General features: G+C 37.2%; 1 protein-coding gene across 1 annotated transcript in view; it reads right to left on the reverse strand.

Moving 5' to 3' along the window:
- Positions 1-592: 592 nt before the first annotated feature.
- Positions 593-24,118, reverse strand: part of MMP20 (matrix metallopeptidase 20) — a 48,761-nt gene continuing 25,235 nt past the window's right edge. The window contains 5 exon segments of the mRNA XM_037839785.1: positions 593-687; positions 1,721-1,806; positions 12,444-12,457; positions 17,973-18,133; positions 19,006-19,142. Coding sequence (XP_037695713.1) covers positions 593-687; positions 1,721-1,806; positions 12,444-12,457; positions 17,973-18,133; positions 19,006-19,142 — 493 coding nt within the window.

A 24,118-nucleotide genomic window follows, 5' to 3' on the forward strand; every position in this document is an offset into this window, starting at 1 on the left:
GGGTTTGCCCACCATAACTTACTTCAGAAAGCAGTGAGTATACACTGAGCTAGAGAAACAAACAAACATACCCTATGCAGTACTTTGTGATATATTTTAAGGTAAACATGGGAAAATTTATATTCATCTTAACAAATGCTAAGGCTACAAAAGCCACTGCTTGTAGAGGATAATGATAATTTGTAAGTCAATGACATTTCCTATGAAAAGAATTATAATATATGTTAGGGAAATCATGAATAGGCTTCTTCCTGGAAATAAAACCCAAACTGATCAATTTGCTTCAGTGTATTGGAATAAATAATGCAAGGAAAAAATAATGGGTAACAGAATTGGAGAGAGTATTGTGTTGATTCTGATTTTGTGCATTTGAACATATTATCAATTTCTCATTTGGATTAAAACTCTGAATACATAACTATGATAAGATTCAGTAGCATGATTATTTTCAATTAACTCTAAATGGCCCTTAAAATTGGAAGCCATGGGAAAAGTCACTATCCTACATTCTGTTGCAGTCCTTAAGATCCAGTTACCAGCTGCTGGTAGTTATCTCCATTCCTTGGGAAAGGCTAGACGTTGCTATTTAGCATCAGATCCAGGAACTAGATTTCACCACAGTAACCACATCTTCCTTTTCTGTACCATACTTGTATGGTTTTGGTCCTGAAAAGAAGTTAATGTAGCCTAAAAGAAACACAGTTGGAATTGCGGTTAGCAAAAATGACTTGCAAATATAGAAACAGCAGTATTTGTAATTATAATTGTAATTCTCGAGGTAGCACCAAAGGACAATTGGAAATTTGTCAGGCAGCAGTTAACTAGTCCTCTGCTTGGTTCACACAACACCCTACAACCCAATATCCTTGAATTTATCAATCATTTCTCCTGTTTTCTGTTCCAGGCAGAAGACAGCCTTCTCCTTGAGATCATCCACACATGTCATGCTCTATTAAGCTTCATTCTTCTGCTCAAGTTCTTTGCCTCCAGGAAGCCCCTTCCCCTTTTTCTCTCCTCATCAAACCTATAGCCATTCTTCAAAACCCAGATAAAGATCCACCATGAAATCTCTTACTGACACTGATTCTGACCTTTTCTTCCTCAGATCTACTCTTGCAATTATTATGAAGACAGTACTACACTATTTAATACTAAAGTATACATTGTCTTGTTCTCCATAATGTGATCTATGTTGGATTTATGGGTATTTTCCAAAAATTGCTGACCATTCCTTGAGAGGAGAGGTCAAGGTCAAATCTTTCTTTGCATTCCTGAACAGTGCCCAGCTCTGAGCTACATACTCAAGAAGGATTTGTTGGCTGACTGACGCAACATAGTCAATTGAATTTATTCAACCCAGTTTAATTCAATTCAATTCTCTCAGTTATATGTTTAGGTTTTGGGATAATAGTGTCTTGAAAGGCACTGGGAAAGTATTTTAACGATTTTGACCTGGAGGGCTTTATGATCTAGCTAACGAATTGACTGAATATGTAGTTTTAAAACTTTTCCATTAGCAAAGAGAGAACCACAATGGCAGACCTCTTTTGCTTACTCTTTCTAATAGATAATCTGGTTAGCTAAACCTGTAAAGAACCGAGGACCAAAAATAAGCACCAAGGACTCCCATTTGGAGACCCATTTTCTGTTGTGTTAAAGCAGAGGCCAGATTTCTTGTTATAATTTTCACAAGGAAATGATTTTTGGTGGAAACACTCACCATTTAATTCCACAGCAGCATCTATTTGGCCATTTATTCCTGAAAATTCTTCTTCAGCATTCGTTGGATAGTCTTTTTCCATTTTCCTTTTTTTCATAATAGCTAGAAGAAGTGTTATTTTGTAAATAATATTAATAAGTTTTTATTGATTCTGGTTGACACAATGATGGTCAGGCATAGTTAGGCAGGCCTGACTTATGACTTATTTTGGAGCGTACAGACACATACACACACACCTATACACACTCACACACACTCTTGCATATTTTTTATTTTAGGCCTTTTGAAATTTCATAAAAAAATTACAGACCTCTGTTACTACTCTCCCAGGTCCCTGAAAATCTAGTACTCTAGGTTAGGCATCACTTGCTCTAAATAGCCCCTTAAATTTTTTTTCAGATATATTGTTTAGAATTAATCATTCCATATATCATAGTAATATGTTACTATACTGCTTTTTAAAAAAAAAAAAAAAAACTGCCTTTGAAAAGGAAGTTTACATGCATTTTAATGCTTTATTTAGTATTGTAATAATTCTTTCTCTCTCTCTATGTATCAATTTCTTGGTCTACCAAACAGTTGCCTTTTATAGGCATAAAATATGTTATTCATGGATTTACTGCTATGCATCTATAGAACAAAGAATGCATGTTGAATGAATAAACAAATGTGTGAATGTTTATTAGATAGGAAGCAAGAAAATCTGGAATAACTGAGCCTCTGCCTTTAAAATCAATTTAACTAGATGAAATTGCTTTTATTTCCTGGAAGGCGTATACAACTGACTTAATAGTAGGTTAGTTTCTTTTTCTGGATGAGCAGCTACCCATTCAATGATAACTGTGAGAGTTGATTAATGCTTCTGTTTGTAATCCAAATTAACCTCTTGCAAAAGGGGCTGTGACTTGTATGAGCCAGCACAGACTCTCACTACTTCAAATGACTTCATTTAAAGTGTGAGAAGATCCCTTCATCAGCACAGAGCTCCCAACAGGGACATTCCCAAGGTGGACACCCTACCCCTTTCTCACCAAAAGGTCAGATAATTTCTCCTGGTGCCTGGGCAACTAGGCAATTTCCTGAGGCAGCAGATCACACCCACTTTTTCCTGAAACGTGCCTCTCATGTGATACAACTACACAGGCCAGGGGACAAGTGTCCTACGACATAGAGCAGGAGTCAGAAGGAGGTATTCAGGCTGAAACTCACCAGAGACTTGTGCTGTTTTAAGGAGTTGTTTTAAGGTGGAAGGTGACTATTCCAAATTCCCTTCCCTGGAGAGACTTTAGAACCTTCCTGTAGGCCAAGTGGGAACTGGGCTATATGAGTTACTGTAGCACAAATGAAAAGGAAAACCATTTACTGTATTTCATCATCATCAGAAATGCCAACAAAGAGAGTGTGGAGACAAGGCACTCTTAAATACAATATGAAAGAATGATTTCATGTTATTAGGGGTAGAGTTAGGGAAAAACCGGTGAAAAAGAGCAACAGTCCAGGGGCATTGTCTTCCTGGAGCCCTGGTTTTCTTTTGTTTCCTTTGTTGCAGTGTCTGAAATCTCCTTAACAAGAATCTCTTTAAAAGTGGAAATGCAGGTTATCCATACATTTATCTTTCTTCATAAGTTGCTTTCTTTCTCTCATGTCCCTGAGACAGCTGCATTGAGAAAATGGAAGTTTTGCTTGGAGGGGGTGAGGGGTATTTCTAAAGCTTAAAATCTTTGGGGAGTGGAGTGCAAAAGAAGGGACAAAACTACTAAGCAGCCTTTGGTATGTCTGTAGATACTGAGGGAGAGATGGGGAGTGGTTGCCAGAAAACTTGACCTATTTTCACGTCTTAACCTAATGTTGCTCCTGTGCTCAGGGAAAATGGTGGAAAACCTTTCATGCCTTTATCCTTGCTCTGAATAGAGGATTTGTGGCGGAGCTATTATAACTAGAGGTATGCCTAACCTTTACCTATGTTAGATAGACATTTATGGGTGAGTTTTAGAACTTAATAACCATTTATATATGTTTTTATGGCAAAATATGTTCTTAGCTCCAACAAGTGATTAACAAAAGAATATTTTTAAACAAATCTATTACAAGTTGGGATTTGCTTCTATTACATTTAAATGGAATGAACAAATCTGGAAAGTATGAAAGAACAGAGTAAATTTCCCCTTCTTTCTTGAGAATAGAGAAATAATTGAAATAATACAGGATTTAATTTTAAGAGAAAATAATGAATATTAATCCAATAGAAAGATCTGAAAAAGAGATATTTCTCTCTCTCTCTCTCTCTTTTTCTGTCTGCTTAACTCAGTAAGGGAGGTGGGGATGACATCTAAAATCTTATATATACCTCTTCAGAGGATAACAGAGGCAATAATGTATTTGTAAGTGAAATAGAAGAAGTTATAGAAAAGCTTCAACCAACTGAGAAATTTTAATTCTCAATCACATGTATAAAATCTAGGCATAATTATTGGCAAAACTGTGAAATCACTAAGTTGCTTTCCTCCATCTCTTTACCAATTTTTTATTTAATAGCCCCTCTCCTCTTATGTGAACCACCCCCCTCCACTTTTCCTGAACCTTATCCTGTAACCTGCTTTCCAAAGAGTGTTATTCGCAACAAATTCTTGTTCATAGTATTGGTCTGACTCACATATCACCATTTTGGGGTGAACTGATAGCACATTGGTGTTTATATTTTTATTGGAGAGTTATTAAAATCTAGAAGAAAAACACTAACAACAGAATTTAGAAAGTAAAAGCCACTGGGAGAAAGAAACCCAGTTTCTTATTTTTATCACTCCATGCTAAGAATGATAAGAAGTGTTTATTATTAGCTCAGTCTTGTTTATTGTAGTAGCTCCTGGGTTTCATGGACCAGTAAAATTTCAAAAAGCATATTGGTGCTAACCCTGGGTTACCTACTTTTCATCTTACCAATTAAGAGGTGGAATGAACTTTGTGATTTGATCTGAGATCTTAAATCACGGGGAAGTTTAATCTAGCTAATCTTTAAAACATACTTTATAGGATAACATTGTGTGGTAGTAGGCAAGGTTGAGAGGGGGTAGAAAAAGAGGAATGGGAAATGTTGGAGGTAGTCCAGGGAATCAAGTCAGAGAGGGGATTCAGATTATGAAGGTCTCTCTGTGTGTTGAGGATTTTGCAAAGAGGATAAAAGAAAAATAAATTATATGACAGGATGAGAATCATAGGCATGGGCATTTTGACTGATAATAAATAAATGGTGAGAATTGGAGAATGTATGTATGTGGTGGACAGGAAAGACCCCTGGATTTAGATTTGGAGGACATGAGTTACAGCCCCAGATAGACCTCTTTTTACCTGTGTGTACTTGAACTAATCACTTGATATCTCTGAGACAGTTTTTTTTTAAATTCATTTTATTGAGATATATTCACATACCATGCAGTCATACAAAACAAAGTGTACATTCAGTTGTTTACAGTACCATTATATAGTTGTGCATTCATCACCAAAATTAATTTTTGACATTTTCATTACCACATACACAAAAATAATAAAGTGAAAAAGAGCAATTAAAGTAAAAAAGAACACTGGGTGCCTTTTTTTTTTTTTCCCTTCCCCCGTTTTTCTACCCATCCATCCATAAACTAGACAAAGGGGAGTGTGGTCCATATGGCTTTCCCAGTCACATTGTCACCCCTCATAAGCTGCTTTTTTATACAATCTTCTTCAAGATTCATGAGTTCTGGGTTGTAGTTGGATAGTTTCAGGTATTTATTGCTAGCTATTCCCATTCATTAGAATCTAAAACAGGTTGTCTATTGTGCGTAAGAGTGCCCACCAGAGTGACCTCTCGGCTAATTTTGGAATCTCTCTGCCACTGTAGCTTATTTCATTTCATCAAGAAGATAGATGTTCTCCATCCCACAATGCCAGGTCTAGATTCCTCCCCGGGAGTCATATTCCATGTTGCCAGGGAGATTCACTCCCCTAGGTGTCAGATCCCATGTAGGGGGGAGGGCAGTGATCTCACCTGCCAAGTTGGCTTAGCTGGACAGAGAGGGTCACATCTAAGCAACAAAGAGGTATTTGGGAGGAGGCTCTTAAGCACAATTATAGGGAGGCCTAATCTGAGGCAATGTTGTAATTGTTAAATGGAGATAGAAATAACTACTTTATAAGATTGTTGAGGAGGTAAATGAGAAAATAACCAGCATGATTCCTGAATAATAATAAGCCATCCATAAATATTAGCCAAACTTGAATTTTAGGAAGAGAACTTTTAATTGAGAATTTACCTGCTAAAATGATTCAATGCATTTTGTCATCATAGAGACCTTGTTTTTGAAATCCAAATACCAGAATAAACATCAATTGATCTATAATTCTATTTATCTTATGGCCATTAGTTTCATCATTTAATACATTTTTTATAATCTTCTGTTTTTTACTCATCATCATGTTTTTGTTTTAATTTTTCTTTATTAGAGCAGTTTTGGGGTTACAGAAAAATTATGTGCATATACAGAACTCCCACATACCAATCCCTCCTACTTGCAGAGTTTTCCCTTACTATTAATATTTTGTATTAGTGTGGTAACTTTGTTACAACCTATGAAACAATGTTATCATAACTATATTAACTATAGTCCATAGTTAACATTAGGGTTCACTCTTGTGATATACAGTTCTATAGTATTTTTTTAAAAATTTTCTCTTGTAACACATATATAACCTAAAAATTCCCATTTTAACCACTTTCGAGTATACAGTTCAATGTTGTGCTACTATCGCCACTATCCATGGCCAAAATTTTTCCATAACCCCAAACACAGATGTTGTACCAATTAAACATTAAATCCCTATTCCTCACCCTCAACCCTATCCCTGATAGCCTGTATTCTAATTTCGGATTCTATGAATTCGTATATTTTAATTATTTCATATAAATGAGCTCATCCAATATTTGTGAATATGTATGCATTTGTCTCCATAGCATATGCATAGGGGTTCTGCTGCAGGCCCCTTCTTTTGAACCAGTTGGCTGCAGGAATTTTCACTGCTACCAGTAATGTATTGGAATTCCATGTGCTCACTATTCTTTCCCAAATTGTTACTGTCATTTTTTTCTTTTGCCTCTCATGTGGATTGCTAGGATTTGGGTATAAATTTTTCTGGTTGATCCGGTGCCATAACATTGAGGTAGAAATGATCATTATGTATAAAATAGAAGGAAATAGGGGTGTACATTGGAGGCATCAGAGAGATGTGCTGCAGCCAAGTTGCACTGACCTTAAAAGAAGATTATGTGCATCCTGTCCCAACTCTGCATTCAGAAATGTCACACTGGCATCTTAAAGTTGGCCACAAAGGGCATATTTATGCTACAGAAATTGGCAAATACCACAAACCAGGGCTGATTAAAAACATGTATTTTTAGAGAGTCGATTCACTATTGCAGCATGGGGTTCTCACTTAAAACACCAGTTTTTGTTGATTCCAAGTGAGGATATTTGTGGGGAAACTACTTCAGGTAGCATCTGATGAAGTGTGAAAGGCTTGTAGGACCAGAGAGGGTGTTAGGGCATCATTTTGGATTTATCCTTTCCAGACTGGAAGATTAGTGCCTTTATTCAGTAATCACAACCAAATCATGACCTGAGCTGAAGAGATAGTAGATCAATGTATGAATCATGGAATATTCTAATTAGAGATAAAGAAAAATGTATTACCTGAAAGTGGGCCAGAGCATGAAGGCATATTTATTTGGAGACCCCAACCTGGCCAAGTGGGATGTAGCCTGCTGTCCTAGGGATGAGGAGGGATGGGGATCCAGTCAAGGAAAGTCAACAATAGTAAAGGGAAAGTAACACAGTTTAATGGTGGAAGGGTCCTCAACAGAAAACATGTCAGACATCATCCCTGCACCCAAGTGATGTGTACTTCCCCACGAATTTCTCAGCAGGCAGTTCATGCAGTTTTCTTCCAGGACCACTGGACGCCTCAGATATTTTCCAAGGCTCTTACACTCTGAATGGCTCATTTGTTTCCTCCTGTGTTTATGTCCTGGCTACATCTGAAATAGCAGCACCCCCAGTACCAACAGAATCAACCCAGCCATGCCCAATTGGATGAGGCTCTCCACTGTGTAATCTTGGGGGGCTGAGCCACTCTTGGAGTCTGGGTTGCGTTGTGGTGGGCTGATGGTATCAAGAGTTCTTGGGCAGAACTTGCCTCCTCATCCTGTGACTCTGTCCTCACGCTTTGTTCTTCCAGGAAGGGGGTTAGAGCTCTGATTTGGGTAAAAGTTGTATTTACTGATGTATCCTGCTCTGCTTGTGTGAACTTGAACTGTCACCTCCCTTCTCTGTCTTCACTGTCCTCATTTGGAGCATGTTGATGGTGAGCCTCTATCCTCAGAGGGGTTGTGGCAGTCAGTGATGCACAACAGGAGATGATTTTTTCCTAATGGCGGTGGGTTGGGAGAGTGAAATCAGCATTCTGCCATTCTGTAGAGAGAGAGCTTATTTAATATGGATTAATGGGGGAGAGATTAAATAAATCATTGCTGACAGTTGAACTTTACTAGTGATATCATAGACTATAAATATGTGATGTAGTTTCTCAGATACAGTATTTACTCTCCATCTTTGTAAATCTAAGGATTCAGGGTCTATTTTGGTAAAGTGCCTGCATGTTTGTTTAACTGTATACTTAGAACTTAGGTTTGTTAGGAATTTCTGGTTTTTCAATTGTGATGATTTCTACCACATTGGCATAACTGATGCAATTTTGCTTCTTTTATGGGGAAGCATAAAATGGAGAATGAGTCTGCTAAAGGTTGATTAAAGAGAATGTGAGAAAGGATGGCAAAAAGGGGAACTTATTTAAGACATGTGTTTTGAGGTGGTTTTCCCAAGGTGACCTTTCTAGTGTGGATCAGGAGGGACAATGAAGTGGAAATATAAAATCCCCCTCTGAAATTAATAATCCACTTCTGGTGAGGAATCAAATGAATTTCATGGAGGAAGGGGTCTTTGTGATCTAAACAAGAGAAGGTTGTGAAGCTGAAAGGGAGGGCAGAGTGACCAGTAATGAAGAGGAGACAGAAGAGCAAGAAGCTACCATGGGCCATCCCAGATGGGAGTCACAAAGTGGGACTCCCATGGAGGAAATGGACAAAAGACTGTAGGAAGATTCTGGGATAAAAAAATTTGTAACAGCATGGGAAAATATTCATATTGTAATATAAAGTGGAAAAATGTCAGGATACAAAATTGTATATTTAACTATATAGAAATGGAAAGAGAACTAGAAAAAAACAGAAGAAAAATATTTATATGGTCATCTTTAACATAATTAACAGCCCTGAAATATATATCTGAACATGATTAAAAGGGGGAAATATTAGATTATATACATGCTAACAGAATAAAAATTAAAAAAAAAAATCCATGGAACTATACTACACAAACAGTGAACCTTAAGTTCAACCATGGACTTTAATTAATAGTACAATTATAAAAATGTGCTATCATCAATTGTAATAAGTGTTCCACACCAATGCAAAGTGTTGGTGGTGCAGCAATATATGGGAATTCTGTATTTTGTGCATGATTTCTGTAAACCCACAACTTCTGTAATTAAAAAAACACTAAAGTAAACATTTCTTTAAAATAAATATTCAAACTACAAAAAAAAAAAAGGTTAACTTTTGTGTTGGCAATCAGAGGAATTTCTCTTTCATACTTTCCATGTTTTCTATGATGAGCATCACATGCTGTCCTTGGTGCCCTTCGTCTGGGCAGTTTCACACTCTCACGTGGCCTCAGCTTCCACCTGATCATATGATGGGTTCCAAAGTTGTTTCTCCAGCCTAGATTTACTTGAGTTTAAGACCTGTATGTTCAACTGTTTTCTGGAGATTTCCATTCTGGGGTCCTACTAGCACATCAAACTCCAAATGTACAAAATGGAGCTCCTCTTTCCCCCCCCAGTTTTGCTCTCCTTCTTAAGTTCACTATTTTGGTAAATGGAAAAACAAAAACACTCAGTTATCAATCCTGAAATATCCCCATCTAATCAATCAGTAAGAACTAAGTTTCCTACTTCTTGAGTGGCAATCAAATCCACTCTCGTGGAATTACTGCAATAATCTCTTGTTTGTGTGTGTGTGTATTTTAAACATTCAGTGGTTTTTAGTGTATTCACAGAATTGTACAACCATCACCACAATCAACTTTAGAAATTTTCATCACCCCCAGTAGAATCGGTGCATCCTTTCCCTATCACATCTCAATCCCCTGATCATGCCAAACCTTAGGCAAGTAACTCACTTTTTGTCTCTCTAGATTTGCCTACTCTGAACATTTCATGTAAATGGAATCATATAAAATGTGGTGTTTTGTGTCTAGCTTCTTTAACTTAGCATAATGTTTTCAAGACTCATCCATGTTGTAGCTTATCTCAGTACTTCATTCCTTTTTATGGCCAAATAATTTTCCATTGTATGAATATATCTCATTTTGTCTATTCATTCATTACTTGATGAATATTTGGGTTTTTCCCACTTTTTGGTTATCATGGATACAGTTTTTGCATGGATGCATGTTTTCATGTCTACTGAGTATGTATCTAGGAGTGGAATTGCTGAGTCAATGGTAATTCTATGTTTAACTTTTTGAAGAACTGTCAGATTGTTTTCCAAAGTGGCTGAACCAATTTATATTCCCACCAGCAATGTGTGAGGTTGCATTTTCTCCACATCCTTGCCAACACTCGTTCTTATCTGACTTTTCGATTCTAGCCATGGTAATGAGTGTGAAGTGGGAACTTATTGTGGTTTTGATTTGCATGTTCCTGATGGCTAATGATGTTGAACATATATTCATGTGCCTGTTAGTCATTTTATTTCATGTTCTAGTGTAATTGCCCTAACTAGAACCTTCAGTACAGTGTTGAATAGAAGCGGCATGAGTGGACAACCTTGTTTCGTTCCTGATCTTAGGGGAAAAGTATTCAGTCTTTCACTATTAAGTATGATGCTAGTTGTGGGTTTTTTTTACAGATGCCCTTTATCAGGTTGAGGGCATTTCCTTCTATTTCTAGTTTTCTGAGTTTTACTCATGATAGATTGTTGGATTTTGGCAAATGCTTTTCCTACTTCTATTGAGATGTTTATATGGTTTTGTTTTTTATTCTATTGATATGATATATCAAAAGTTATTGATTTTTGGATGTTAAACTAATCTTGCATTCCTGGGAAAAATCCCACTTGAACATGGTGAATAACTCTTTTTATATGCTGCTGGATTCAGTTTGCTAGTATTTTGTTGAAGATTTTTGCATCTAGATTCTAAGAAATACCAGTCTGCAGTTTTCTTGTGATGTTTTCATCTGGTTTTGGTATCAAACAAAGTAATAAAGGTTTTATAGAATGAGTTAGAAAGTGTTACCTATTATTCTATTTTTTGGAAGAGTTTCTGAAGAATTGGTATTGATTATTCTTCTATGGTTGGTAGAATTCACTGAGAAGTCAGTGAGGCCTGGACTTTTCTTTGTGGGTTACTAATGCAATTTCTTTACATGTTCTAATTCTATTCAGATTTTCAATTTTTCTTGAGTCAGTTTTGGTAGTTTGTATCTTTCTAGGAATTTGTCCATTTCATTTAAGTTACTTAATTTATTGGCATACAATTGTTCATAGTATGCTCTTATGATCCTTTTTATTTCTGTAAGGTCAGTAGTAATGTCCCCTCTTTCATTTCTGCTTATAGTAATTTGAGTCTTCTCTCTTTTTAACTTGTTCAATGTAGCTAAAAGTTTGTCAATTTTCTTGATATTTTCAAGGAGTCCATTTTTGGTTTCATTAATTTTCTGTTTTGTTTTTCTATTCTCTGTTTCTTTTATTTTCACTCTCATCTTTTTTATTTCCTTCCTTCTGCTTGCTTTAGGTTTAGTTTGCTCCTCCATTTCCAGAATCTTAAGGTGAAAGGTTTAGTTATTGATTTGATATTTTTCTTCCTTTTTAATGTAGACATTTGCGGCTATAAATTTCCCCTAAGCACTGTTTTGGCTGCATCCCATGGTTTGGTAGGTTGTGTCTTCATTTCCATTTCTCTCAAAGTGTTTTCTAATTTCCCTTGTGATTTCATCTTTAATCCATTATTGCTTAATTTCCATATACATGTGAGTGTCTCAAATTCCTTTGTTATGGATTTCTAATTTCATTCCATTGTGGTTGGAGAACATACTTTATATTATATTATTATTTTATATTTTATATTATTTCAATCCTTTGTTTTAATGACCTATTCTGGAGAATGTTCCATATGCTCTTGAGGAGAATGTATATTCTGCTGTTGTTGGATAGAATGTTTTATAGATGTCTTTTAGGTCTAGTTGGCTTATAGTGTTGTTTAAGTCTTCTATTTTCTTGTTGATCTTCTGCTTAATTGTTCTATCTATTTTTTGAAAGAGGGGTATTTACATCTCCAAATGTTGTTGAATTGTCTATTTCTTCTTTCATTTCTGTGGGTTTCTGCTTCAGATTTTTTTGGGTCTGTTGTTAGGTGCATTTATGTTTTTGTTATGTTTTTCTGATAGATTTTGTCACTATAAAATGTTCCTCTTGTCTCTAGGGGCTTTTTTTGTCTTAAAATCTACTTGTCTGTTATTAATATCGCCACTCTATTTTTCTGTAGTTGGCTGTTTGCATGATATATCTTTTTCTAACCTTTTGCTTTCAATCTATTTGGAACTTTGACCATAAAGCTTGTCTCCCATATAATTGGATCCGCATAATTGGATCTTTTCTTCTAATCCAGTCTGAGAATCTCTGCATTTTGATTCAATATTTTATTCTATTCATAGTTAATGTTCTTATTGATATAGTTGAATTTAAGTCTGCCATTTTACTTTTTGTTTTCTATATGTCTCAGGTCTTTTTAGTTTCTCTATTCCTCTATTTCTTTTTTTGCATTAGTGAAAATGTTCTAATGTAAGATTTTAATTTCCTTCATTATATATATATATATAATATTTCCTTAGTGGTTACTGTAGGGATTACCATATAAATCATAATTCATCAGAATCTGCTTCAGTTTTATACTAGCTTAATTCCAATGAGATATAGAGATATTACTTCTATATAACTGTATTCCCTTTTCTCCTTTTTTGTGATATTATTGTTAGATATTTATATATGTGTGTATATATGTATAACTTCTGTGTATGTTACAAACAGAATGATATCTTATTATAATTATTATTTTATATAGTTTTATGTCTTTTAAAGAAATTGAGAGAAGAAAACAAAGCATGTATAAATTTATAGCTTTTGTTTTACTCATCTTCTTATTTACCATTTCTGTTTCTTTTCATTTGTTCCTGTGGATTTGAGTTGCCATCTGGTATCATTTCCTTAGCCCAATACAGCTTTGCTCCCACCCACCTCTTTTGTTGTTGTTGGCAAATATATTGTATTTCTATATGTTATAGACCCAACAATACAATTGTATGTGTATTGCTTTTACCACTGCTTTTTAAATCAGTTAAGATAAAAAGGAAAGGAAATATGCATTTATTTTATAATTGCATAATTATCAGTGCTCTTTGTTTTTTCACATGAATTTGAATTATCACCTAGGGTCACTTGATTTCAGCCTGAAAAACTTCCTTTAGTATCTCTTCTAAGGCAGATCTGCTAGCAAAGAATTCTCTGTTTCTGTTTATTTAGGAATGTCTTTATTTTGCCTTCATTTTTGAAAGATAGCTTTGCTGGATAGGGGGTTCTTGGTTGACATTTTTTTTTTTCTTTGAACATTTTGAATATGTTATCCCACTTTCTTTGGCCTAACTGGTTCAGTTTACTTCCAATCTTGCCCCTTCCAATTATCATACTGCTACCAGAGTGACATTTTTAAATATGTGTGGGTTACTCACATATTTAAAACACTTAAGTGCTAGCTCTCTTTCTAGAAAATAAACACTGAACTCCCCAGAAAGCTACACCCTGCTTGTCCTTGGGCCATATCTCTCATTTTAGCTGAAGTTCTAGTCACACTGAACTGCTTGCAGTCTTCCCGTACACACAGGCTTTTTCATGCATCAGTGCCTTTGCTTCCACCACCTTCTCTGCCGGGAAGCCCCCTCCCACTTTCCTCCCCCATGCCTGGGAAACTCCTGCTCACTCTCAAGCCTCGGCTCAATCAGCACTTCCTCTATGAATTCTTATCTGACAACTTTGCTGGCCTTAGCAAAGTGTTCTGCTCCACTGATCTTGGTGCAGTTGTCTAGCAGGGCACTTATAGTACCTGGATTGCTCTTAATTATCTATACATCTAGTCCCAACTTTAAGATCAGTTGAGGGCATTAAAAGCACCCAGCATGGATTGAGTGCTTAGTATGTGTCAGGCATTTCACATTTTTCTCATTCAATCCACATCTCTATGAAATAGACACTATTTTTACTCCCATCAGTGACTGAGGAAACTGAGACAGAGTGGTTTCTAGATTGCCAGATGATTGTTGGGGGAATTGAGATTAACTTCTTTTACTCCCGCCCACACTCTTAACCACTGAACTTTCTGCCTTTCCCTTGACAGTCAGGGCCTAGAGCAGAGCCTAACATGTAATCTTGGCTGATAAATAATGAAAAAAGATGTTTTTAAATATTAAGACATCAAAAAACAAAATTGGACTCTACTTCATCTTTCTTATTTTATATTACGTATTATATATTTCCCTGTGGTGACTATAAAATTCTTAAATAAAAGATTCATTTCCAGTGTTCCTGGGCATCTAGGAAGTGGAGAATGTGGAAGACTGTCCCCTACTTTGCAGCAATGATGCCTCCAGAATATCTGTATAAAAAGTGATTCATGGCCACAGGATTGAAGACGGATGAAACCTGGAGATTTGCAAATCACTTTATGTAAAATTCAGAAAACATTGACCAACTGTCTCCAAGAATGGTGGAGGGGTTGATGGCAACCACCCTATCTCCACCCTCGAGAATACCTTGGTATAGACATCTCTCTGTTATTGGTAGGTGAGGGAAAACATATAAAGGGGGAAATTAGCCTTAGGCGGTGGAAGTAATGTAAAGCAAAGAAAACCCAGTTGGATTGTTGAGGCCTGCTGGAAAGAAGAAAGGAAGAGATAAAAGTAAATGGATGTATAGGGAAGGAGCCTAAGCTGGCAAAGCTTAACCGATACGCCGTTCGGTGCTATAGCAAGTAATAGCATCCTGAGGTCGAGCTGCCTTTCTGGATGACACTTTGTTTCCCTGTTGGCTGCCCCCCGGGTAAATTATTATTATGCTGACATGTGGGTTCTTACTTTTAGAGTCTAAACCAACCTGGCCTCCCCTCAGTGGAGGAAGCTCCTCAGTAGGTTTCTCATGGCACTTCATTTCACTGAAACTGGATGCAAGCCGTAGGAGTTCACCGAGAGTTTCCCGGACATCGAGCATATCCAGAGGCTTTCTTTCTCGTAGCACCTTATTTGTGTCACAGACTGAATAGAGCATGACAACTAAGGGAGAACCTGAGAGACAACTCAGGGAAATAAGACCAAACACACTGTTGGTAGATGACAATTACAGTAAAATTCTTGGTCCATAATTTGGGGCTTGTGGCCCTTTCTATTATTGAGTGTGGCTATGTGCTTACCTGTAAAATGTCACTTGTCTCCTTTTTGACCTTTCTTCCCAGCTTCCTTATTCTTCTTGCTTGAAACAGGGATGTAATGACGTAAGCTTCCTTGGCCATCTCGGATCATGAGGCAACCATGAGAACAGAAGCCATGTGTCAAAGATAATGAAGCAGGCCTGAATCAGTTGAATTTCAGACTGTGTGTGTGTGTGTGTGTGTGTATGTGTGTGTGTATATATATCAAAAAAACCTTATGTATTTAAGGTACAATTATTTTTGGGTCTCTGTAACTAGCAGCTCAATACAATCTCTAACTGATACGGGACTTCACATGACAATACGATGTCATATGCCTGAAGTCTTGCTAAGCACAATGGAAAAAATTCAGGGGAGCTTGTCAGGAGGGCTGATCCAATAGCTTTTCCTGAACTTTTAGTTGTGGGTCAGCAATTGTTTCTCTTATTCCTTAGTGCAAAAACCAGTGTATATGTCAGTGTGTAAAGTAAAAGACTTTCATTGCTGAAAAGTTTTCTATGCTTTACTGAAAGCAGTCACTTCAATCCATTGTTAAGACCTTTCAGTATTTAAAAAAAAGAAATTCCATTTGACTAGCTCTTTGACTAGATTGCCGTTCAGAGGAATATTGAGGTTTAAGCAATCATTTGTTAACTATCATAACTATATAGGCAATAATTTTACTATTATTGAAGAATTACTCTTGTTGAGCACCTACTAGGTGCTAGGAATTGTGCTAGATGTCTACATTCATTGTATCATTTAATATTCTCAATAACTGGGAAGGTTAATGGTAAAGTGGCTAATGTGGTTTCCTTCACTTACCAGCCAAATGAGCTCTTTAACAGTTGAGTTAATGCCTCTGACCAGCATTTTTATGTGTCTGTTTTATCTAGATTACTAAAGACTTTTTCTTAGTAGACACTTACAGAGGCCGGTTTGGAAAGGTACAGTATTATTTCCTCTGGGGGAACCAGGGAGCCCCCAACCAAACCTCAAATTTAGAGAGAACTTTCAACTCCTTCCCTTATCGCGTCTCTTGCCTCGGTGGTTGAACCACAGTCCTGTCTGGCTGGAGGTGCAGGCTTCAGTGCAGGTGCTGGTGGGCAGGGGGTTAGTCCAGACGCCGGACGATAAATGGAGAAGAGAAGATGGAAGAGTGGAGAATCCCATGATAAGAATTGGGCTATGAGTAACCTTTGAAAAATTGACTGAATAATCCTACACAAATGCTCTCAACACCCACACACACAATCATAAATGCATTTCTCAATCTCATTCTCTGAAAACTCACAATGAGAATCAGATTTCTCATGACCTATCTTCCTGTGTGCCAACACTGTGATTCCAGCCACGCTATTTTAAATAAAGACTTTGGAGAATCATATTCTGCCCAGCAGATATTAGGGGCTCAATAAATGGTGAAATTATTATTACTATGTTTCAGAAGGGAAGGTCTGAGATAAAAATAACTAGGTTAGTAGTTTAAACATTGGTCTAGAAGTGACAACTCATGATGCCACATGACACGTGGAGAAATGCCACCAGGTCTTTCTGTGGCTTTGAAGGGTAAGTCAGTCCCACATTTATTTTGTGTTCTTTTTTAAAAAATAAATTTTCCTTTTTATGAAATATGTCTATTATCCAATTGTATTACTTACTTAGCTCCAAATTGGGAAAGATAGTATCATTCACATGGAAGAGGATGACAAATTTTTATTTATGGATTTATTTTATGCCACACCAATGGTTATTCAAACTAAGTGATATTAAATAAAATGAAAGATTTTGGACCCAAGCTGGGTATTCTATTGCTTTCCATCCAGACCCTCTCATGGGCCTAAGGTGTTTAGTGTAGTCAGGGGCTTACAATCTGATTTTGCTTCTCTCTTTTGAAGAGAAGAAAATAGGCAATGCCAAGGAAGAGAACTGGGAATGAAAGGATTGGTGGGGGTGTGTGCAGAGGTAGATGTGATCTTTGAAGGAGATAGGCACAACACATTCCTTAACATAGGTCAGCTAAGGATAGACAGCCAAATCTGCTTATAATAACCACCTGACAGCACAACATGGAAATTTTATGTGGTTTCCTATGGAAAAGAAGAATCTTTGTGTTATAGACTAGATAGAGGACTTAGTAGTAAGGCCTTTCTCTCTCAGCAGACTTTTCTTCCAAAGACCCCACAGTCATGACCACATCCACTTTGCACAAAAGGACAGAGTATTCTGAAATGCACTGGGACTCATGTCAAAGCAAAGTGGAGTCAGTTTGCCCTTCAGGCATTCCTGGTAGGTAATTAGGTATTTAAGGATGCACACCCACTCTTTTAGGCCACTGGGGGTCCAGCTAATGAGCCCAGTGAAAGGTCAGGATGTTTGGTCCTGGAAACTCAACAATGGGATTATTGAGTGAATGTTTCATTTATCATTTGGATGGTTGAGTATGTTGAAAACAGAGTCAACTCTTCTGTAAATGGCAACCAATGGCCTGGAAGAGTCAATGAGCCTATACTTGCCTTGCATTCTTTTCTGCAAAAGGTTTTTCCTTTCCATTGAATACATCTGGACAGCCAGAAAGAAAAAGAAGAAAGGACATACCTGTAGTATTCATCTCCCACAAAGAAAAGGGTCTCCTGGGCTTCCTTGAGATAGACAGCAGCATCTATTCTCTGCATGGACCTTGGGAGCCCAAAGTCATAAATACTCCGAGGAGGACCTTGTGTTTGAAATGCTCTTGTTTCCCAGTAATGGGGGACTGAAAATAGAAATTAAAGTTTACAAAAACTATCCACCACTTAGTATGGCACTTCATTCATGAAGATGTCTGAGCAGAATCGTAAATGGGGTGATTTGCTGTGGCTATAACTTGAAAAGAGAGAAAAGCCTCTAATTATTCAATTCAGTAAAAGACTTCAAACATGCCCTGGAGGCAAAAATTCCAACTTAGGCCTTAAGAAATCAATAGTATTGATGCAATCTTGCCTTAAATTTAACTTGTTCATTTTTTCAAGATTTTTTTACTTATTGTTTCATTTTAGTCTCATATATCTATAAGAGAGAAGAGGCAAATGGTAGGACTCTTACTTAAATTAGGCTTCTGCCTTCCCCATCAGCAGCAAGAAAATTTAAGCTAAAAATGAGAGTTATCACTTATTAGATAACTTTCTTTGGCTAGCCATTGCCGCATCTTCAAGGTTGATGTTAGGATAATCATTTTGCAGAGGGAGAACTTAGATAATTTCCCAAAGTCACTTAAATAACAAAGGGCCAGAGCCAGAACTGTTTCTGAGTGGAGCATAGCTTTAAGGGCATTGTAACTTGCTGGTTCTTGTTAATTAGAGGCTCTCAGGAGAGTGTGTCATGTCACTCGGGGAAGAGATTCCCGGGACCATGTTTCCAGCCCCCGGGCACCATCACTTAGCACCACGTCTCACTAGACTAAAGAGCCTGGATCTGAGAACAGTTTGATATCCATCATCGTTTTTGTCACTGTTATAATATAGGAGGAGGGGGAGCAACTGAAACACACTCCATCATCACTGAACAAACACGAGTGGTGTTAGATGCTCCAAGTGTGCCAGGCACTGCACCCCTGCCATTGCTTTCTTTGAGGGATTGGTAAGTTACCTTTGAAGAAGTAAGCAGTGCCCCTTTCAGCCACTTCGTGAGCTGCATCCACATTGGACATAAGCTGGGGGAAGGAGCTAGTAATGGTGCTGGGTTGAATTCCTGACCTCAGGTGAACCTGCCGACACCAGAAAATCCTATTGACTGTTCCCAAAGAAGTCAAGATCAAGGGTTGATCTTCAACTGAACCTGGAGTGAAATGTACTGCAAACCACATTTCAGGGGCTATTCTTATTAATTTTTTTTTCATTTTTAAAATTCATTTTTATTGAGATATAGTCACATACCATACAATCATCCTCAGTGTACAATCAGTTGTTCAAGTGTCATCATATAGTTATACATTCATCACCACAATTTTTGAACATTTTCATTACTCCAAAAAAATAGAAATAAGAATGAAAATACAAGTAAAAAAGAACACCCAAAACATCCCATTGCCCCCCTCCATTATTCATTTAATTTTTGTCCCCATTTTTCTACTCATCTGTCCATAAACTGGTTAAAGGGAGTGTGAGCCAGGGGCTATTCTTAAATGCCTGTTGACTTTGTAGTGGTAGACATATCAGCCTATAATGGCAGTGGTATTTACTTTAAATTTGTTTGCTTCCTTTAACTTTGCATTGTTTTTAAGGAGAACACTTTTTTTTTTTTTACCTTAGTAAATAGTTTCTTGTCCCCTTTTATTCTCTTAGCATTTCTGCAATTCCCTTTCCTTTATTTATTTAAGATAGTTTAAAACACTGAAATATACAGCAAGGAAAAAACATCAATGATTTGCACAATTAAGCTGTGTACCTTTATATTTCAAATTTTAATTGATAAAAATTTCTTTTTCCTATCTGATCACGGAGATAAATATGACCCATAAAATAAACATTATGAATCTTACATAAATGGACCAAAATTTTTTGGTTAGGTGGTGCTAATTATTCCTCATAAAACATTAACAACCATGAGTTATGGTGTTACCCTATATAATTATCTATTGAAAGTATTTATATATTTGAGTCTAGTGGCTAATAAACAGGATATGTAATATACACATTTATTAATTTTAGGCTTAGCAACTCAAAGTGCTTCATCCATTTATCCAATAATATTTCCATTAAATTGTGGCAGTATACACAGGAGGGTACTGGACTGAAACTTCCAGTGTAAATGTGGTCCATTTTTTCATTTTGGAAATGAAAATCATTTTTATAAAACACAAATAGTTTACTTGGCTCCTTTGAAGCCCAGAACCAATGCATAACCTTGTGAACAGGGAAACTAATGAATTTCTGACATTTAACTTTCTGAATTGTTAGTTTAGAAGCTCCCAAATCTTGCGTTGAGTTTCCCTATTCAATGAGTGTAACAAATATTATAGGGCACTTTTGCCATGCACTGTGGTACATATTAGAGATGAAATACCCAAACTCTGCCCCCAAGGAGCTCACAATCTCATAGTAGAGACTACGTAGTTATACCATTATAATTCACAGTGATCAGTGCTTTAATGATTTCAGTTCAGGAGGCTCTGGGAACACATACGAGAAATACCCTATTGCATTAAGGGGCTTAGAGAAGTCTTCCCAGATGAGGCAATTTAAGGTAATGATAGATGAAATCTAAGAAAGAGCTATATTGAGAAGAGAGAAATATACCCTCGTGTTTCCTAAGAGACATGATGATGTGGAAGGGAAAGTACCTTGTGTTTTAGAAGACGTGGGCCAGAGTTCCGACTCCACAGCTGGTCAGCATCTGCAAGCCTAAGTTTCATCATCTCTTAAACAGGAATAATAATACCTGGCTTATCTGATGAGATCATTATGAGGATCAATTGAAGTAATGCGCATGAAACTGCATTATAAATTGAAAAGTGCCATGCAGATAGATAGTGTACATTTAAAAAATCATTGCTATTTGCCTAGACAATGCACAGGGTGGCAGGGGAGGGCCAGGAGTCTATTCAGGGCACACTGCCTTGCCCCAGGCCCAAAGCATCATAGACTTATGAGTAACATATGTATTGATAGATAAAAAGCTGAGACCCAGAAAGGCTGATGGGCCCAAAGGCCATCTGGTGGTTAGGGGCAAGTACAGCCAGGTTTACACTTACAGTCCTGGTTTCCATGACCTACACTATGTCATCTCCTTGTTCATTTTCAGTCTTGTGATCTCTGGTTTTTATCTGCTTATAACTTGCCCCCTTGTTCTATCACCTGGTCGTTTCTGAAGGTAAGTGGGACTGCTTTCCCCCTTTTCTTTTTTCCCCACCACCACTCAATGAGCACTGGTTTGGCTGCCCAGAACTCTTCAGCAACCACTTCTTGGATTAAATAGGAACCTGATGAGGAATCTGAAAAGCAAGTGTTTTCCAGTTAATTCATCTCAATAAATAGTTATGAAATGGTTACTCTGTTCAAGTCACTATGCTAGATGTTTACGAACACATGAAGTGTATGTTTCAGGAGATTACAGTGGTCAAGGTGAGGAAGTGGGGAAGATGGGGAGGGAAAGGGGCAGACACACTTGGCTCTGTCTCAGTTACATCGCTGATGTGACATAGTTGACTTCTAGCTGCTTTCTCCTTGAGCATCCTAAAGTCAGAATGTATTTTCTTTCATTTCTCATTTAAAAATCAAGCAACTTTAGGTGAAATCAGTCGCTTTCTTTTATTTGAAATTACTCCAAGTTTAATGTTCTGAATGACTTAAACTGTAAAGTAGTAAAGCATAGTGGTTAGGAGTGCAAACTTTGGACTCAGACTTCTTGGGTTCCATTCTTGGCTCTTTCATTTCCTAACCATATAACCTTGGGTAAGTTATTAAACATCTCTGTGCTGTGGTTTCACTATTGATATTGTTATGAAGATTAAATGAGTTAATCCAAGGAAAGCTCTGAGGATGGTGCATGGTACATAGTAAACCCTTAATCATGTTGAATATTATTCTTATCTGTAAGAATTGGTTCTAAGGAAATGTAGTAACTTGCTTCTGATTTGAATGCACAATGTACTTTTGGAACTTTTCACAGGTAGTAGAATCAATTTCTAGGGCATTGTGAGGACTAAATTGAAGTAGAGCAGTGGGTGTAAGCCAACAAATATTTTGCATTCCAGGGAACACTTGGCAATGTCTTGTGACAATTTTGGTTGTCACTACTGGGAAGGTGGGGAGGGAATTGCTACTGGCATCTAGTGGATACAGGTCAGGAATGCTGCTAAACATCCTACATTGCAGGACAGGCCAACATATCAAAGAATTATCTGGTTTAAAATGTCAATAGTATCAATTTTGAGAAACCCTGGTTTAAACACTGTTTTTTCAGTTTGGTGAAGCTGCCAAAATGCAATGTACTAGAAATGGGTTGGCTTTTACAATGGAGGTTTATTAACTTACAATTTACAGTACTTAGGCTGTGAAAATGTCCAATTCAAGGCACTAACAGGTTGATACCTGGACTCTGAAGACAGCCTGCTGGCATCCAGTACACCTCTGTCACATGGGAAGGCACATGACTGGTGTCCTTCTCTCCTGGATTTTGTTGCTTTCAGTTTCTGGCCTCAGTGGCTTCCTCCCTGAGCTTCTGTGGGTTCTCTCTTAGCTTCTCTGAGATTTTCTCTATGAGCTTCTCTTGGTTTCATTTCTTAGCTTCTCTGGGGCTCTTCTGAGCTCTATGGCTTTTTCTGTGTGTCCTTTATCCTCTTACAAAAGACTCCAGTAAGAGTATTAAGACCCACCTTGAATGAGATGGGTCACATCTTAACTGAAATAACCTAATCAAAAGGTCCCACTTACAATAGGTCTGGACCCACCAGAGAGGATTAAAAGAAGACGGCCTTTTCTGGGTTGCATAACAGCTCCAAACCACCACACACTGCTGTGGCATACTATAATGTATACACTGTACACATAGGGTGGAAATAAACTCTACCATTGCCTATATAAATTATCAAAATTCCAAAGGAAATCTGTAATCATGAGAATTCTCAGTATCTAATAAAGTAAAAGTATGTGTGGTGGGCAATAAAGCAACAGAACACACACTTGGAGGATTTGCAACCTTAGAGCTATTGATTACAGTAATCAATGGATTACAGTTGACCAAACATGTAAAGCAAGTAAACCCTTAATACATTTGAAAATAGATTTAAAATATAAGTGAAATATCTATGAGCCTGTTGGAAAAGAACAGCTGCAGGATGTATTGGAACTGGGTGAGGAAGACAGATACACGGATCAGGTCAATAGTCTGTAATGTGATCTTTGATAAGGAGGATGAAACAATGGAGTTTATTGATATTATGGACCTGCCGATTAGATATTTACCTGTTCCATTCATCTTTGTATGCCCAGGAGCTAATGCTGTGCCTGGTACAGAGCTCAATAAATATTTGTTGACTAAGTGAATGGGCGAGTGCCAGAGCATTGAGCGGAACATATTTGACATGTAATTTTCATTTTTCTCTGAAATTTTCACTCCCTTTTACTGGAGAACAGTAACTAATTCATCAAATTTGAGATTAGGTCACTGATAACCTTCACCTGGCCTCTTTCAACTCTTTGCCAATACTGCGTGCTATTTGGGGCAGGATCCTTATTTGTTGAACCTTTATTCTTTTTGTTATGCCTGACAATCTTCCACCTCACTTACCTAAGCTGATCCCATCAGTCTTTCATTTCCTGAAGATGCCTTCTCCTCCTCCTTGCTGGGCTACTGAGGCGGTTCAGCTCGAGCACCCTCTTTACCCCACTCCTTGCCTCTGTCCTTCTCTGTCATCCTGTTTCCTCATTTCAGGGCAAAGGTGTGTCTTTCCTCTCTATCTCTTTTTGATGCTTTCAATTTATTTGCTGCTCATCCCTCTTGAGATCCCTTATTTGTATGGTACAGTGAAAGAAACAAGTGATGTTTGACCCTTGTTTTATCATTAGTTCTGTGACCTCCTGTGAGTCACTTAATTTTTCTGAGACTCAATTTCCTTCTATCAAATAAGAGTTAGAAAAAGAATATCTGCCTTAATACCTCAAAGAATTAATTGAGTTAATGCAAGTGAACTTGTTTTATAAACTCTGAAATATTCTAAAAATTTGTAGATACTTAAAAAGACATGTTTTTACTCCCAAAT

This window comes from Choloepus didactylus, chromosome 6, assembly GCF_015220235.1.
Source record: "Choloepus didactylus isolate mChoDid1 chromosome 6, mChoDid1.pri, whole genome shotgun sequence".
Lineage (NCBI taxonomy): Eukaryota > Metazoa > Chordata > Mammalia > Pilosa > Megalonychidae > Choloepus > Choloepus didactylus.